The 16,789-nt window shown below is 52.0% G+C and overlaps 9 protein-coding genes across 9 annotated transcripts; 2 read left to right on the plus strand and 7 right to left on the minus strand.

Moving 5' to 3' along the window:
* Positions 1–322: 322 nt before the first annotated feature.
* On the plus strand, positions 323–1,305 carry BJX68DRAFT_108329 (SIMPL domain-containing protein). Its single transcript, XM_071035875.1, has one exon. The coding sequence runs from the start codon at positions 372–374 to the stop codon at positions 1,086–1,088; it is 717 nt and encodes a 238-aa protein (XP_070897754.1). The 5' UTR covers positions 323–371; the 3' UTR covers positions 1,089–1,305.
* BJX68DRAFT_267978 (zinc finger MYND domain-containing protein) lies at positions 1,273–2,221 on the minus strand (the record flags this gene model as incomplete). The annotated part of the gene is made up of 3 exons (XM_071045949.1): positions 1,273–1,485; positions 1,595–1,753; positions 1,835–2,221. 3 exons carry the CDS (start codon positions 2,219–2,221, stop codon positions 1,273–1,275), a joined length of 759 nt encoding a protein of 252 aa, XP_070897755.1.
* Positions 2,222–2,906: 685 nt separating this feature from the next.
* BJX68DRAFT_239365 (putative aromatic-L-amino-acid decarboxylase) lies at positions 2,907–4,782 on the minus strand. The gene is made up of 2 exons (XM_071040518.1): positions 4,545–4,782; positions 2,907–4,488 (listed from the first exon to the last, which is right to left on the minus strand). Exons 1-2 carry the CDS (start codon positions 4,591–4,593, stop codon positions 2,978–2,980), a joined length of 1,560 nt encoding a protein of 519 aa, XP_070897756.1. The 5' UTR covers positions 4,594–4,782; the 3' UTR covers positions 2,907–2,977.
* A 1,012-nt stretch (positions 4,783–5,794) lies between these two features.
* Positions 5,795–7,063, plus strand: BJX68DRAFT_267980 (SRR1 family protein; the record flags this gene model as incomplete). Its single annotated transcript, XM_071045950.1, has 3 exons — positions 5,795–6,741; positions 6,786–6,917; positions 7,012–7,063. 3 exons carry the CDS (start codon positions 5,795–5,797, stop codon positions 7,061–7,063), a joined length of 1,131 nt encoding a protein of 376 aa, XP_070897757.1.
* A 189-nt stretch (positions 7,064–7,252) lies between these two features.
* BJX68DRAFT_267981 (uncharacterized protein) lies at positions 7,253–8,237 on the minus strand (the record flags this gene model as incomplete). Its single annotated transcript, XM_071045951.1, has 4 exons — positions 7,253–7,459; positions 7,523–7,779; positions 7,844–7,982; positions 8,085–8,237. 4 exons carry the CDS (start codon positions 8,235–8,237, stop codon positions 7,253–7,255), a joined length of 756 nt encoding a protein of 251 aa, XP_070897758.1.
* A 409-nt stretch (positions 8,238–8,646) lies between these two features.
* Positions 8,647–9,476, minus strand: BJX68DRAFT_267982 (uncharacterized protein; the record flags this gene model as incomplete). The annotated part of the gene is made up of 2 exons (XM_071045952.1): positions 8,647–8,824; positions 8,944–9,476. The coding sequence occupies 2 exons, from the start codon at positions 9,474–9,476 to the stop codon at positions 8,647–8,649; spliced, it is 711 nt and encodes a 236-aa protein (XP_070897759.1).
* Positions 9,477–10,269: 793 nt separating this feature from the next.
* On the minus strand, positions 10,270–11,167 carry BJX68DRAFT_267983 (uncharacterized protein; the record flags this gene model as incomplete). The annotated part of the gene is made up of 3 exons (XM_071045953.1): positions 10,270–10,416; positions 10,560–10,727; positions 10,823–11,167. 3 exons carry the CDS (start codon positions 11,165–11,167, stop codon positions 10,270–10,272), a joined length of 660 nt encoding a protein of 219 aa, XP_070897760.1.
* A 1,879-nt stretch (positions 11,168–13,046) lies between these two features.
* Positions 13,047–13,889, minus strand: BJX68DRAFT_267984 (uncharacterized protein; the record flags this gene model as incomplete). The annotated part of the gene is made up of 3 exons (XM_071045954.1): positions 13,047–13,184; positions 13,287–13,442; positions 13,521–13,889. The coding sequence occupies 3 exons, from the start codon at positions 13,887–13,889 to the stop codon at positions 13,047–13,049; spliced, it is 663 nt and encodes a 220-aa protein (XP_070897761.1).
* A 2,024-nt stretch (positions 13,890–15,913) lies between these two features.
* Positions 15,914–16,515, minus strand: BJX68DRAFT_267985 (uncharacterized protein; the record flags this gene model as incomplete). Its single annotated transcript, XM_071045955.1, has 2 exons — positions 15,914–16,194; positions 16,254–16,515. The coding sequence occupies 2 exons, from the start codon at positions 16,513–16,515 to the stop codon at positions 15,914–15,916; spliced, it is 543 nt and encodes a 180-aa protein (XP_070897762.1).
* Positions 16,516–16,789: the final 274 nt, after the last annotated feature.

Here is a 16,789-nt window from a genome sequence, read left to right on the forward strand (position 1 = left end):
TGCTATCCATCATTGTCCCAAATTCTCTCTTGCTGCTGGCCAATTGCTGCCGTGCCGGGTGAGTATCGTTGGGTTTTGATAGCGAACTCGTAGGAGTTGGAGGCGCGCGCAGTAATTCCGAGGAGCCTCTGCAAATGAATCAGGGATAGATCCAACGCTGTGCTAAGAATGGATCAGATTCAGCCCTGCCCGATCGACTCCATTCCGATCATCCTCGGGCTGCGCCACCACATAGCCCCGTTCAGCCGCAACCCCACACCACACCACTAGTCAAGCTCCGTCTCTACTTAAACAACGCCTTACCCCTCCAATCCCTGCAACCCCTATCTCACACTTCAAACTCCAGCTCACCACCCCCCAAATCCACCAAAATGCCCCCCTTCACAATAACAACCACCGGCCACGCCAGCATCGCGCGCCCCGCCGAACGGGGCACCCTCCGCCTCAGCATCACCGACAGCGGCGCCGAGCCCAAGACCGTCTCATCCAACGTCGTCTCCTGCACAAACACACTGAAATCGCTCATAAAGCCCCTAAATACGCGCACGGCATCCGGCGAGATAGCCCCGGACGCAAAAATCACACACTGGTCGCTGGGCACATTGTCAACATACTCATACGCCGTCGCAGACCGGCGCGATCGAAAGAAGATTGAACAGCGCGTGTTCCACGCGAGTACGAACATGGAGGTGAAATTCCGCGATTTCACCGCGCTGTCACATTTCGCGTCGGAGCTCGCGGCGCTTCCGCTTGTTGATGTCGACGGGGTAGACTGGGCGCTTACGGAGGTGAGTAAGCGGGAACTTGCGCGGCGTGTGCGATCACTTGCTGGACGGGATGCGCTTGAGCGCGCGGAGGACTATGCGGGGACGTTCGGGAAGGATAAGGTGTTTGTGAGCGAGGTTGTGGAGGAGGGGAGGGGTGGCTATGGCGGCGTTGCGTATGGGGTTGTTTCGAGTCGGCGGGCTGGGGGGCCGGGAGGGAGACGGGGTGGGGATGGTGATGGGGGAGAGCGTGAGGGGTTGGAGTTTCGGCCGGAGGAGGTGGAGGTGAGTGCGGAGGTTACGGTCAAGTTTGTTACTGAGTAGGAGAATGAAGAGATATCGATTGGACAGGAGGCTATTCGATCACATTTTTATGTCTAGAACAATGCCTGCCAGTATCTGTGGAAGAGACAGTACATCAATGAAGCCATCGTCCAACAAATCACCACCAGCACGCAATTCCTAGATCTTAGTATCCAGCATGACATCCAAAGACTCTTTCTGTAATCTAACACTTGAGAAAATGCCCCATCTCCTGAAGAACAAAAGCCACATGCGACCCCTTGTCACACTGGGCCTCCTTCTGACTCTGCAGCACAAACGACTGAAAGATATCAAGTGCGTTCCAGCTCCCGCGGAAAAGAGCCTGCACGTCAGCGTCACGGAGGATCTTGCAGATTTCTTTGTGGTAGACTTTGTTGTAGCCGTTGTTCTGGCAGGTCTGCGTGTGATTGGGGTTAGTATTCGTTTCGATGATGAGGAGGAAGGAAGGATGTGACCAGAGAGAAGGAGAGAGAGGGAAGAGGGGTATATGAAGGAGGTTGACGTACATCGTTGCAGTACCAAAAGAGTTGGCAGCCAGAGCACCGGTGGAGTGAACGCTTCCGCCGTAAACATCCATTGCAAAGCCCCTTGGCGTCTTCGACGGAGTTGTAGTGCAGGACGTTGCGGCCGAGGTTCATAAACTGGTCGATTTGGATGGGGAGGGTCTGCCAAATATAGAAATCAGTAACAGTAATCTCCCCTCTCTCGAACCGGCGGTAGAACCGGGAAAGTGAGTTGTGACATACCTTGGCCTTTGCAACATCGTCCACCTCAACACCAACACTCCCATCCTTGAGGGCTCTCCTCACCGCACCCAGGACCAAAAGCATATTTCCAACACTCAACCCCTCGCGGGGGAACCCCTCGACAGCAGCTGTAATCACGACGCGAACACGACTACCCGTTGCATCCTGGACTTCCAGATCGGTATGGTACTCTTCGCTCTGCGAGACCTTAGTTATCTCAGCGATGAAGCACCACTTCTTGGTTTGGGTTGAGGGGCCGAGACCGAGATCTAGTGAGGTGGCAGACGAAGAGTCGGTGCAGGTATTGCTCGCAGTGGTGGAGGTGATTGCGGGGAGAAGGGTGGAGGTAGGGAAGCGGGAGAGGTCGCGGAGGCTTGCGAGGGCCATCGTGTGGATTTGCTGACAGACAAAGAAATAGAGAGCAACGTGAAGGAGAGACAAGGAAGTTGGAGAGGAGAAGATGGTCAGGGAAAGGGGAAGAGAAAGGTGAGGGGTTGAAGAAGAGAAGCCATGCGGGTGGAAAGGCGAGTTTATGTAGGTGGTAGCATGGTTTTGTATTCTCAGACTTTTTCTTGCAAATAAACTGGATTGAGTGAATGTGTAAAAGGAGAGAATGAATGACATTGTGCGTCCGAGCTGCATTGCCAAAGGCCATGCATGCTCAGAAAAGGAGAATGGGCAACTCCAAATGGACCAAGATCTCAGCGCGAGTCTCCAGTCCTATGCCTGTAGCTTGATGTACCTTGTACTGATAAATCATGGATTCTTGCTTGTCTTTTTACTTTGTGCCACCATATCAGATCTTCTAGACCTGGTATTTCCGGTTTCTACCTTGCCAAGTCGAGCCATAGATTCGTCTGCTTTTAGCTCTCGAGCTGGGTAACCATATTCGAGTCTACAGAACGACTGACAGTATTGTTGAATAGTGACCGCAAAACCAATTGCGACGTTAGGGATATATACCCGCCATAACCTCGCAATTCATTGCTCCTACAGCCGGATAACGGCCAAGGCTATGCGGAGAAGGGACCAGATTCTTCACCAGCTAAGCTATAGCTATGAATGAGCAAATGTTACGGGATATCGGCATTACAACAGGATATATCTACACATTCATCTAAACCACAAGACCCACATCTATATCTAATTCTTTTGCCCAAGAACCTCCTCCGCAGTAGCAACAATGAGATCAAACGCCCGCCGGATATACTTCTCCTCGGCCCGCTCATTCGCACTGACGACGCGAATGGCATAGATCCCAGACATGACCGTCGACGTGATGAAGATCTCGCCTCTGGCGTTGATGAGCTCATAGACCTCCTTCGTAATGGCATCGGCCTTTTCATCAGGCTGAGGAAGAGCCGACCCGTTTGTCAACACTCCATTCCCAGTCCCATTAACCGCACTCGACGCCTTGATGCGGAAAACCGTCAATCCAAACGCAGGCTTGGTAATGATCTCAAAGAGATCATATCTTGTGCGGATAAGCCCCGCAAACGTCTCCCCAAGCGTGATTCCCTTCCGGACATACTCCTTCAACCCCTTCAGCCCATAACTCCGCATAACGAACCAAATCTTCAGCGCGCGGAACCGCCTCCCAAGAGGGATTGACCAGTTCCTGTAATCAATGACCTGGCCCGATTCGGAGAACGGATTACGCAGGTACGCCGGCGTGATATCGAGAAAGTCGGTCAGATCGTGCCGGTTGCGCACGTACAGCAGACTCGCGTCGAAGTTGACGAGCAGCCACTTGTGCATGTTGACGTTGAAGCTGTCGACGCCCGAGGCAAAGTCCTGCGCAATGTACTGCCACTCGTCGGCGATAAGGGCGGACCCCGCGTATGCGGCGTCGATGTGCACCCAGATTTGCTGCCACGAGGGCTTTTCGCGCAGCACGGCGAGGATCTCGGCGAAGCGGTCGACAGCGCAGGAATTCGTCGATCCGAAGCAGAGCGTGATGTAGTACGGGATCATCCCCTTGTCTTCCAGCTGGACGAGCTTCGCGCGCAGCTCAGGCCCCGTCAGCGCCATGTCGTTCTCCAGCCCGACATCGATCGTGCGATACCGCGTCCCCGCGAGCAGCGCCGCTTTCGCGGTACTGCTATGCGTCTGCGAGCTACTCAGCGCAACGAGTTTCGGGCGTAGCTCCATAACCCGATCCTCGTACTCTTCACTCCCCTCCTTGAGTCCCTCGCCCTTGGCTAGGGAATGGACCCTCCGTTCGCGGGCGGCAATCATCACCGTCGCGACGGCATCACTCGCACTCATCTGAATAACCCCACCGCCCTTATTCTCCGACGTACTCAGAAAGCAATCGGGGAGTCCCAAGGCCTGACACATCCAATCCATAACAACCGTCTCGAGCTCCGTGCACGCGGGCGAACACAACCAGTTGAACGCGGGGGCATTAAACGCCGCGGAATACATCTCACCGAGGATACTCGGGTACGTAACCGTCGCCGGGAAAAACGCCATGAAGTTCGGCGACTGCCATTGTGTCAGGCCCGGCTTGATCTTGCTGTCGATGTCGGCTTGGATGGCGCTCCAGGGCTCGGGGTCTGTTGGCGGTGAGGAGGGGATCTGGGGGCGCAGGTAGCCTGGGGTTATTGTGGGGAGGACGCGTTGGTTGGGGATGTTGTCGAAGTAGCCGATTACTGGAGGGGTTTGTTAGATGTATGCGAGGGGTTGAGGGGGGGTTTTGAGTGTGTACTATCGTCAATTGCAGCGTGCGCTGCTGTCCGGAATTCGTCGCGGTCCATCTTGAAAGTGGACTCGGAAGGGTTCCGAGGGGGGAAGTGGGATATCAATGGGTACAACTGCGAATTGGGTTGAGTCTTGTCGGGTACATAAACCAGGGAGAGACTGAGATGTATATGAATCTCGTTCAATGATCAGAAATGGCCGAAATGAAGGGAGAATGAATGAATGGAGAAAAGTGAAGAAAAATCTGGATGAGGGGAACCGAGACTCACGAGGGGCGCGAGGGGCAATTTATCGATAAGAGAGAGTGTGGGGTCCTCGTCAAAAGGCGCAAGCGCGCACCCGTTCCGCTCTTTGTTCCGAGGGCTTTCCGAGCTTTTGTTCAAAAACTAGATTCATATTCCACGAACAAGCAATTGTACACTATTAGAGTATTGTTAGTGCTTTTCTTGGCCAATGTCTCTGGAGAAACAACCTCTAATTGGGTAGTAGGTTTGGAACAAGTTGCTTCACTATGGGTTGCGTGCAGGTTAAAGGGTGATCCTCGTATGCGTAATGGGGAGAAAATATATCTTCAAGACGGAGCACGTACCCACCATAAGATAACGTGAGATCTGCTTACAAGGTAATTTACGGCCCATTTTACTTCCAGCGAGTCCGCAACCAAGCCCTCCAAGGTCTGGCGATTTTCTCTTGCTGCTACAGGAGTACTCTGAGTTCTCTTCTTCCCTTGTTGAGAGGCACCAGAACCAGCACAGATTCATCCAAGTTCAGATTATATCCACGACTTCATCACTTCGAGCACTTACTGGATTAACAGAGAATCCCCGTCATGGCGAACCGACCTCGTAATTTACTTATGAAGGCAAGAGTTGACCATCGTGGGCCGATAGCTGGCAAGTCGCTCGATGAGTCGCCTGGAGGCTGGAATAACAAATGGGCGATGGCGAGGCCAGGGCAGAGGAAAGCTATTGCAGATTCGGTCGAAGGAGGATTTAAACAGACTCTTGAATACTCTCACAAGAACAACCGAAGGAGCGATGTGCGCTGCCGGAGTCGCACCTGCCTGAAGGGCCGGCCTCAAAGGCGGTTGTCTTTTCACCTCAAGGCCGGACTCTCCCTCTCGACTCTTACAACCTCCACCGAACACAGTCCTTTACCTACATTTATTTAGTTACATTCAGATACCTTATACCTTAGCATTTACCTTCATTGACGAACCTCAAACCTTCATTCTTACTACGAGAACCAGCCGCACCAATGTCTGACTCTGACGAATACTCCGACGAACACCCCAACGAACACCCCAACGAACACCCGACGTGGACCGAAAAGCCCCGTCGCGATGGAAAACCGCACGGAGAGTGGAAGGTGTGCCCCGGATTTGAACCGGCGGAGAAGATGGACGCGTGGTACAACGGTGGACGCCCTCTCTTCCCCCGCAAGGAGCTCCAAGAGATCCACGACCAGCTGCGACGCCCGCTTTCCAACGGCAATCTCATCTTCGTCAGGGGATTCGACGGACAGTGGTACGAGTATGTCGTCCGCACTGGAGATCGCCAGGAGCACGACGGGAAAACATACCGGTTGAGCAGGCCGCAGATCAGCTACACGGACTTTGAAACGCTCAAGGAGAAGGTTGACGGCAAGCTCAAGCCGATATACTGTCCCATCTCGATTGTCCATGTGAAGCAACCCGAAACCAATCGCCTAGGGTTCATTGAGAATATCCTCCGCGGACGGAAGATGATGGACGCTGCCGTGGATCATTGGGAAAACCACCAGGCCTTTCTCAAGGTGGAGTTGACCTTGTTGATGATGAACCTGCAGCGCACGATTACAAACATCATCGGTCTGGCTTGTGGAACGTTTGTGGACGGATGGGATTTGAAAGCCAGCCAAAGGTCTGCAGTCCAGCATGCGATGCTGATGTTGATACGCAGGCTGTTGCAGGCCAGTCATCTCGGTCCTGGAGAGGTTCCTTGCTACGTTCAAGACCCGGCATACACCCCGGCAGATCGTATGGTCCTCGCAGAAAATAACGTCGAGACCGTGCAGGACCCCGAAGGCTTTCTGAAGATGGACGATTCCTCGCTTGTATTCTGCTGTGAGCCTACAACGTGCGTCAAGTCGATCGTTGCCGACGTGGCTCGGCCTCTTATCATCATATGGGATACGGTAGTAGGCTCCCCGTATTGTAATGCAGAGTACGTATCACTCTCATTATTTGTCGCTTGACTGACACGGGCAGGAGCTGGGACCCCGATTGTCCTCGCGTCGTCGCGATGATGAAAGACTACGATGCCTTGGACTTTCCAGAGGATGAAAATTTCGGTGACATGACAATCTATGTGAGACGCGACGCTCGTTATAAGAAGCTCAAGTAAGTTTTGCTCTTCATTCTACATCTGGACCCTAATGCCCGCACGTTGATTCGTCTGTCTACGGTCTCAAAGGTCACTGACGAAGACCCATAGATTTCACCGCTGTGATAAAGACTTCTTTCCCAGTGCGATGAACGGCACATGAAGCGGTACTATCGGAAACTGCGTTGGATAGCCCACCTCAACTGCTAGCTATGTAGATCCATAGATTTTTAAATCAAGTATTCCTTCCGCAGCTACATCATATCTTGTAATCCCAATAGCAACAGAGCCTCCATTCAACGCTCCCATGACCCGAATCCACAAAGGCACTAGAGATAAAAACCAGAAGCCCTCACTGAGGCAAGGGGTATACAAGGGACTTTGTATCTCCAACCAGCCCGCTAGGGAAATGAGACACAAACAGCTGCAGGCGACTACTCCTAACGCCTACATCATAAAAGTCGTAGAGATTGCTCTTCATGATAACGAGTCCTTGCTCGGTCATATACGCCTGCAAGAGGCAAGCCTTGTATCCTTTGAAACAAGAGAGGGCATTGATCTGGCAAGAATTCCAAGGCAAGATAATCCAGGCTAGAGTTTATTTTAGCAGATAAATACTTACTGCCATTACGCAGCAACCCTTTAGGGACGTCGCCTTGAACCGCGTGAGCATCACACCAATGCCTAACAGGACTTCGGCCCAAAAGAGGTCCTGGGACGGTAGACAGTGGTTTATCATTGAGAGCAACACACGGGGTTCGTCGCCTGCGGAGAGGTACGCTTCCCCGATGTCGATGACCCACGCGCCGAGCGTTGGATCAATCGTTCGCGCTACCGAAATTTTCCAGCTCCGCTCGCAAGACAAGCTCGTCGAATCCTCTGGGTAGCAGTTCAATTAGTCCGCGACTATCTTACAGTACGAGCGACGTACAAACCTTCTTACCATGCCACAGCTGTTGGAAGGACTCGACCTCCTTGCCATCGGGGCACGTAAGTGACCGAGTGTCGCCGACTGGGCGGCTGGCCATGTGCCAAATGCAGAGTTGGGTGTTGTCACTTCGAAGGTCTGGCGAGTGGAAATCCTAGAGCGCGGATAGCGCGGAAGCACGACATTCGCTGTGTTCAGCGAGAAAAGGTGTTGAGGTTAAAGGTAGTTGGAGCGTTTCAGTGGGAAGGGGACTGACAATAGTGAGAGTAGACTCGGGAAGCGTGCACGTCTTGAAGGGTTGGACTAGCATGGGAACATTCTTCAGGTAGTGTTGTTCCCGAACCAGATCTGTTGCGGTACGGTTGCTTTTAGGAGGTTCGTGATAGGAAAATGGAGGCTCTCTTGCCATTGGCGCTACGGTAGATGGCTGCTCCGGTGAAGGTAGCCATTTTGGTACTATTGCATGTGTTGGTCAAATTTCGCGTGGACAATCCGCGGAGACTCAGATGCCGTGAATCACAAGAGGCGGACGAAGGCACAGAACATTCGGTGTCCCACGCATGTTTTAGATGCTATGGTGCTTGTGCTGGTACGTTGCAGGCGCTGTCGATTGGAATGGGGCTTTTTGCTAGAAGAAAAGAAGACTGTGTATATTACTGCATATCTCTCGACGTCAGATAACGAATGGTCTCTTTCGCCTAATACATATATAGTACATATACCGGCTTTCCTCTGGTCGACCAATGCTCATCGACGAGATCCCATCCTGTACTGAACTGACGATATTCCGCGCCAATTGCTTTGAGGAGGGCTTCGACTCATAGAAGCTCGTCTGTTGACGGGTAGTGGTTTATCATGGCGATAAAGACATGAGGCTTCCCCATCCCCTCGTGCGCAATATAGGCGTCGCTGATGTCGATTACCGACGGGTCGAGGTTTGTATCCCCCACATTCCCAAAGCACTCGTACCTGTCGAGCAAGACATCGCCGTATCCACTAGGTAGCAACAGCGTGTGATTAGTTCATACCAGCTAAATGCTAGGAGGTGTACCCTAGGGAGCTAGGTGGTACAACCGTCGCAGAAGAGCATCAATGGGATTGGAAAGAGCACTCACCGCCTCAACCACCCACACGAATATGGCAGCGGGTCGAAGTTCTCCCCATCGGGTCCCAGGCGACCATACCCATCCAGCTTACGAGCTAGAGCTGCGTGTAGCCTATCCTCCGCGCCACGATCCTCCACCTTGGCCCCTTCCCACAGCCCCTCCTGGCGATTCAGGACTGTCCGGCTATCCGCATCGCGCAGATCAGACTTCTTCTCTCTGAGCTGGTGCATATCGAGCGGTTCGAAAAAGACATTCCGGTTATGGGCATGACCATTTCCCGTCTGAGACTTGCTCTCCACCGCTCCCTCGAGATCCAGCCGTCGTATAGCCATATCGACTTCTTCCGCGAACGAGAAATCGATCTCTGTCTCGGGGAGGCAGTGCATGTCGGTGAAGGATTGGAGTAGTGTGGCGCGGCAGTCGTTGCGGACTCTGGCGGTTTCTTCTGTGTGGAGCTGGGCCTGGCGGCGGCGTTCTTTCTCCGCGGGGAGGAGGCCGTGGAAGGAGGTTTTGATCGTTTTGAGGGCGTAGAGGGGGGACATGGTGATGGGTATACTGATGCGGATACTGATACTGAGAGCTGAGTGATGGGTGATGCTGTCTGTGATGAAAAGGTAAGGTTGCGAGTGGGAGTGGGTTGTGAGTCGAGTACGGATGACGAGGATTATGAGCTGACGGACGAAGAGCCTACAAGGCAGAATGAATTAATGGCTCGCTTGGATATGCTTTCTGCAAGAAGCCCCGTGAGGGTGCGTCCTCCATTGACTCAGCGCGGACGATGGCGGGATCTGCAGGGATCAGCTAGTGCAGGCTTATCTGGAACCTTAATGGGACGACGTTAGCCCTATCCAATGTCAACTTGGAGTTACAATAGGGAGGGTGCTAGGAGCAGAGCTTTCAATTAATTTCTCTCGTACAAGTACATTCCGTCTCTCCAAACCATAGAGCGTCCCAGCGCGTAGTACAAAAAAAAAACGACACACCTTCATCCCGACCCCAATAACAACCCATACCTAGAGAAAACAACAAGATAAGAAGAGAAGCCTCCGAGAGCGAAAGACTTTCTTGGATAGGAACAACAGAAACCTCCCTGACCATCCTGAACAAGACACACCGAAACCGACAATAAACCCTCCTAGCCCAGAACGCCCTCATGCTAACGACGAAACCTGCCGGATCAAAATACCACGATGCAGACGAGAGTCCTCCCACCTCCCTTGTAGAACGAATTGACCAGCAACAAGACAACCGAACACCGACGCTTCCAAGTTAACGTAAAAGAAATCATCATTGTAGGGATAGGGTATGGGATCGTAGTCGTAACGTGGTACCGCCTCAGGGGTCGTTCTTCACAAGGAAGGTCGACGAGAACTCGCGAACGTCTTCCCAGTTGCCAGCAAACACGGCACCGACGTCGTCGTCCTGGAGCATTTGACATTGGAGGTAATGCCATTTGTAGTTCATAGCCTTGGCCCTGCATGCCTAAAGGACCAGAGGCGTACGTTAGTACGTGGAATAGAAAGGGAAAGAAACAAAAACGGGTAGGGAGTAAGGCCAGGTGAGCAGAATGCAACGAAAGAAATGCCCAAGAACCGAAAGAGACAGAGAACCCAGGCTAAACGTACGTTGGAGCAGAAGTAGAAAAGCAGACATCCCTCGCAAGGGGGAACCCGCTCTTCCTCAGTCCCCGTTTTCTGGCAGTAGAAGCAAACGTGGTGACCGTTCTTCTGAGTGCGCGCTTTGACTAGGTGTTTACTGGTGTTCTTGAGATACAGAAGCGCGTAGGGAATGACCTAGAGGTATGAGTGAGTGGTGTCAGAATACTCCCGTGCCAGAAACCAGGTATGAAGCTGAAAGGACCCCGGGAACGCGTCGGAAAGAAACACACCTTGATCTGCTTCGTCCCAACAACAGTAACCCCGAGCTCCCCATTAGGAAGCTGGCTCATGACAGCGTCGCGGATGAAAAGAGCATCAGTTTCCCTGACTTTATCCAGGGGGAAGGTCCAGGCTTCGGTGCCCTGGAACTCGATTATCAGGTCGAACTCGATCTTCTCCTGGTCGAAGACGCGGAGGAGCGCTTTGTAACCCTCGATCCTTTCGACGGAGAGAACCTCGACGGCAAGGAACCAGCCGCGTGCTTGCCAATGGCCCGGCGACAGTACGAGGTCGATCTCCGTGGGCAGAGTCATGTAGGTTGGGTACAGGATGTGGTTCTTCATATCGCAGTCCATCGTGATGGGTGATGATGCACGTATAATACAGAGGGTAATGAAGAAGAGTAGAAGTACACGTCTGGCAGAGGGTTTTGAGATGAAGAGAAGACTGTGAGAGTCGCGGAGAGAAGAGGGAAACGAGCGAGCGAGCGAAGAAGGTGAGAGGTGAGAAGGTGATTTGAGAAGAGGAGCTCAAGATCGTTTTAAAGTGGGGGGCAAGAGCAAGACAGAGGGAACCTCGAGTGAATTCAAGTCCAGAGGGGTGATCTGGGTGAAGGGTTGCTAAGAGCTGGTCATTGGCCGTTGAGCGGGGAGGGAGCCTGCTGGTGACAAACAATCCGCGCATTCTGGCTGAGATTCACTGGGCCGGAAGCTGGCTACGAGGAGATCCTACGCGTCGATCATGGGCTTCAGAAGAGCTGGAAATGCCGTCAAATCTGTATCCAGTACATGTCTACGCTTCGTCGTGATCTAGACTACTTGAATTAAAAGCGTAGGATCAAATGTGAGTACTGCTAGGTGTGGCCGAAAAGGGAAGGGAGGGGGTAGGAACCAGAGAAAGTGGAGGATCCCATTTTCCGCTCCGCCCCGCTGTTCGATTGTTTTCAGCCGTACGCCATTTATCGGTGGCAGTGAGTGGGGCAGGAAGTTTCGGTGACAGCTTGATGGAGGGGCTGGCCCTCGTGGATTCCTGGCTTTCTACCTCGATCTCGACTTGTCGAGTTGTCGGTGACGGGTTCAAGCCAGTTTCGAAGTGAAAGGGGACCTTCAGGAGATCCAAATCACTTGCCAGGCTCAATGACTGCATTCACTCCTGAGATTCTTGTTGTATTCGTCGTGGACGGTGATTTGGTCCGGAAATCTGGCGGCTGTTGGGGGAGGGGTGTCTCAATCTCTGTTTTGATCACCTGGGCATCGAGTCGTCCCTGAGAAACATCGCTGATTACAAAGTTTGACTTCCTTGTCACGGAATTCAGATGGCTCAGCAGATTGAACGATTGTATTTACTTGCAGGGAACGTTGCTGTATCCGTAGATGCTGGTGGTTTCATCTGTGAAGCCTGGCGAGAGGATCAACGACGGTGTTTCGCCAGTCATGAACACCCAGGGCCCGAATTCCCGTTGAAGAATCTTTCCAATTACAGTGCCAGACTTGTCTTCAGCGACTATACAAATCAGCTTAGAAAGGACATGACTTCATTCACTTCCTAGAGTACGTATTTCTGTTCGATGGCGGTGCTCATTTCGACTGGCAAGCTCACCGGCTGCGTCCGACTGTGTTTTGGCAGTTTTGAATACCAAGATCTCGAATGCTCTCTGAAGAATCTTGTCATTTTGGGAGTCCTAAATACTTTTGCTGGGCATCCAACTCAATATCTAAAGGCATGAGTTTATTCACTTGCTGGAGAGCGTAATTATATTCAAAGGTAGTGCCGGTTTGGCCAGGCATGCTCAGCAGCTGCCCGATGAACGGTCCCTGGAACTTCCAAGTTTGAACACGTAGAGTCTCGTATGTTCCTACAGTTTCCTAGGAACCAGGGAGAAGAGTCAGATTACACCGAAGATCATATTGAAATACTAAAGTACCTGATCATATTGGCATCGTAGTGTACATGAAAGTAGCCGTATCCGTATCCCAAAGTACATGATCCCAACTTCCAAGCATAAAGTACACAATTTCATGTCGCGAGTATCCTCAGACGTTATCCCCTCAAATGACAGTGACCAATATCGCCCCAGTGTTCGCACGACCATGTAAAACTCCACCGATATCTGTCCGGGTATCATCTCCAAAAAGCGCCAACAATATCCATGTGCATGTCCATCCAGATGTGTCCTTGAACTCCAACTCCAACGCTCGATACAGAAAAGAACAAGTCAACACAAGACTGAAACACCTAATTCCTGGGACCAGTCTGCGCCAGCATCTGGCTCTCGAAAAAGTTGATGTTGTCCCACTCGCCATTAAACATGTGGTGGATATCCCAGTCACGGAGCACGTCGCACTCGTCGGCATGGTCTTCTTTGAGGCAGCGCTAGTAGGTAGAAAGCATCAGTTAGCCACTGCTCGATTTGGACACAGAAGGGATAACAAAGGTGATGAATAAGGTGGCGTGGGAACCGGAGAGTATACGTACCTGGGTACAGTAGGAGAAGAAGCGACACCACATGCAGTGCTTGACCTTGTAGCTCTTCTTTCCGCAGTTATAGCAAATCTTGTTCATCTCCTCGCTGTTCGCCTCGATAATGCGCGTGCGCATGCTATCCCAGTCTCCGGGGAGAGCATGCAGGACCTAGGTAGGAGAGAGACAGGAGTGTTAGTTGGTCAAAGCAGCGGAGAAGAGAGCCAGGAGTCGAAAAGGAAAACCTACCTTGATATGAGTGGGATCGGTAATCTCAATGCCCTCAGTTTTGCCATCACGCAGGGTGGTCCTCTTGGGGTTGAGGATGACCAGGGTCTCGCACTCTTCTTCGAAGTCGAAAGGCAGGAGGTAGTCCTGGAGCTCGCCGAAGCAAAGTGCCAGTTTGAGGGTCTCGCCGGTCTTGTCCTTGACTTCTATCTCCGACCTATAGTGAACAGGATCGAGGATCTTGACGTATTCGCAAAAGAAGAACCGCGGGGTGTCGGATTCTCCAAGCTCGAGGTAGGCTGGAGTGAGGGAGGAGCCTTTGGGGAGTTCAGCGAAGCTTGGAAAGGCCTTTGGGTTGCTGAGGCACGCAAGGTCTTTGTAGTATCCCATTTTCGAGGATTTGGCTCTCCAAAATAGGGGAAGGAAGAGGTGAATGCTCAAAGATGTAGAAAGGATTCAAGACAGCTCCGAGTTGTGGTGGAGAAGAGACGATGTAGAGGGACAGAGGAGAGAGGATGTGTTGTGTTGGTGGGAGAGAGTGAGAGAGCGGAGGATATGGGCTTAAATAGTCGGACTTAAGTCCCGGAGGTAAAGACATGCACTGGGAAAATCCTGACCTAGAGGAGACAGTGAATTAAACAGACGTGCCTGCTGGCTCTACGCGGGTTGCCTGGCAGCGGTGGCGAAGATAGCAAACAAACGCGTGAGGCAATTGCCTCGAAACCTGTATTCAGTACGTCACGCGGGGCTTGAGACGTGCCGGCAAGGCGGCAGTAAGAGTGCTGGCAGAATTGAGCAGGAGAGAAGACAAGGCGAAAGGAAAAGAATGGAAAAGACGAAGCAAAAAAGGTGGAGGTGGGCAAGAGGGAGAGCTGCGAGGCTGAACGGGAGCTGTAGAGTGAAGCCAGCACGAGGAGAACAGAATGGGCTCGTAGAAGTTTACCATTCTGTCAACCTAGCCAGAAGACACGAATGGACGTCCAAAACTGTCCTTCTTTCGTTACCGACATGCCGTGTATTTCCTCGACAGCTGTTGCTACTCAGAGCGGAGCTCTAGCCCGCGGCCGTGCTGATGATTTGAGCCTTGTTTGGGAACCCAGGTACAGACGCCTACAGTACTCAGAAGCCATGAGAAACAGATCTAAGCGTAAGGAATAACATCGTATCTAAAGGCAGTAGGAAAAGCTGCGAAGCTGAACCGCAGGCTCATATTGGAACCAGTTCGAGCAGACCAGAATGGGCTCGTAGAATCCCACTATCCTGTCAGCTCAGTGAACAGACACCGAATATAAATCCCAAAATAAGGTTATATGGTTTTCCTGTTTAATTGTCAACGGCTATTGCTTCTCCGGACGAAGGTCTTACTCTGGCGCTCTGCAAAACTGGATGCTCAGCTTGAAGCCAACGGGAGGAGAACCGGATGGGCTTGTTGAAATTCCACGATTCCATAAGCTGGGTAACCAAAGAGTAAATAAAAAATCTAGGACGCTGTTCTCTAGTTGCCAGGAGCCGTGTAATCATCTACGGTTGTCGTTCGTCAGAAGGGCTCTGCCCCGCGTATAAAACTGGCTTCTGTGATAATTTGATCCGTGTTTACGTGGCTACGTATGGGGGATCCGAAGGCTCCAGAGGCAGTTCAATGACCAGAGAAGAGGGGAAAAAAAACTCTTCAAGGGTGGAATAGCTGTACTGGACAGCTTCCCCGGTATCCCGCTTTGCCTGGAGTAGAATTTCCAGCGAGTGGTGCACCTGGCGTAGGCTAGTTGGAGGGACTGTAGATTGTAGAGGAAGGGGCTCAAGAAAAACGGGAACTTGTCAATGGGACCCAACATCGAGTTTAGAGGTCACAGATCCACTGTATTGCGCGCTAGCAACTGGTTTCAAGATCACAGGTAGGCAAACGGGAATGTGATTGATTTAATCGTTAGGATTTGGGGTTGGGAGAAATAAAGACGGGTAACTAGTTGATGGGTCTGATGCAATCCGCCTTGAGCGACGCGCTATGATTTCAAGACTGAATAGCATCGAGTGACAATTGGAAAACACCAGCTTGTGCTAGAAAGTAGAGTAGCAAGTACCCTGATGAACAAGTGCAGCGCGGCGTCGAGGTGGGCTTCCTGGTCAGCGAAAACCAGATCATCTCGAGAATGGCTCGCTATGTTTTCGCGCAGGAAAGAGTCTACGGAGGGAAGCACTGCATATGGTAAAGTGAAGACTTATCAACAGCTCATTTATCGACAGTTAAAACTACCCTTAAGTACATCTGATGTCCGACACCTCCGGGACAGTGATCTCAAAATACAACACGCGTCTTCCGACATCTACAGAACAAACGAGATCCTAATTACAAAAGAAACATCTCCATACTCCACAACACCATCGCTGCGATGAGAAAAGAACTTGGTTGCAACCATCTACAGCTCGCCCTCACCATCCATGGTGCGAAAGAGCTCAAGCAGTTTTTCCATTTGTGCGAGCATGATTCGGATCGGAATCATGGCGATCAGCACAAAGATGACGGTGGCGAGAAACTTGACAACGTCGTAAGCGACACCCTTCCAGATGCTCTCCTCGGGGCGGGGGGGAATCTCCTCGACATCACGGGCAAATCTCACACGGCGACGATCGCGGGGCCGGGTAGTGGCGGGGTAAATAGCGTCCTGGCCGGGAGCACAGAAATCGACCGAGCCATTTTCTGATGATAGGTTTAGGAGTGAACAGACAGACGTAGACAGAGCGAGTCAGGAGGCTTACCGTGGTCACCGCGAAGCGGCACACATGCGAGCCAATGCGCAATCAAAGCATGAGTGCTGGTGATGGGCTCATCGTGCATGAAGAATTGCTTGGCGCGTTGGCACATGGCACCGTCGTGGTTTAGATATAGATGACGGTAGCAAAAGTAGAGGGGGCAGCCAGTGCAGCGTGCACCATTGTTAGCGACTGGGTCTCGCAGGAGGTGGCCGAACGAGGTCGGATCACGGAGTGCGCACTCCTCGCATACGTGGCAGAGGACCATTGCAACGAACGCGAGGTGAGTGAGAGAATGGATTGGAAGTTGATGTTTTGGGAAGATGAGGACAAGAAGGAGGAAAGGTGTGTTGGTGGTGGGGGAAAAGAGGAAGAGAAAGGTCGAGGAACAGCGGGCAGGGCAGTCCTCTTTATAGCCCACAGACTTCTTGATGTCTTCCTTTTTTGGAATCTCTCTGCTCTGTGTGAATGCAGCCTTTACCCTCACCTGCTAGGCAAGCTGGTCTCGGGTGTTCTCATTTGTCACCTAAAGCAGAGGTCTC

This window comes from Aspergillus pseudodeflectus, assembly GCF_044049435.1.
Source record: "Aspergillus pseudodeflectus strain CBS 756.74 chromosome Unknown BJX68scaffold_28, whole genome shotgun sequence".
NCBI classification, from domain to species: Eukaryota; Fungi; Ascomycota; class Eurotiomycetes; order Eurotiales; family Aspergillaceae; genus Aspergillus; species Aspergillus pseudodeflectus.

Coding starts and splice junctions, on each gene's coding strand:
- BJX68DRAFT_108329 (XM_071035875.1), top strand. CDS start 372: ATGCCCCCCTTCACAATAACAACCACCGGCCACGCCAGCATCGCGCGC.
- BJX68DRAFT_239365 (XM_071040518.1), bottom strand. CDS start 4,593: ATGGACCGCGACGAATTCCGGACAGCAGCGCACGCTGCAATTGACGAT. Junction 4,489..4,544: donor GCACGCTGCAATTGACGATA/GTACACACTCAA, acceptor AAACCCCTCCAG/TAATCGGCTACTTCGACAAC.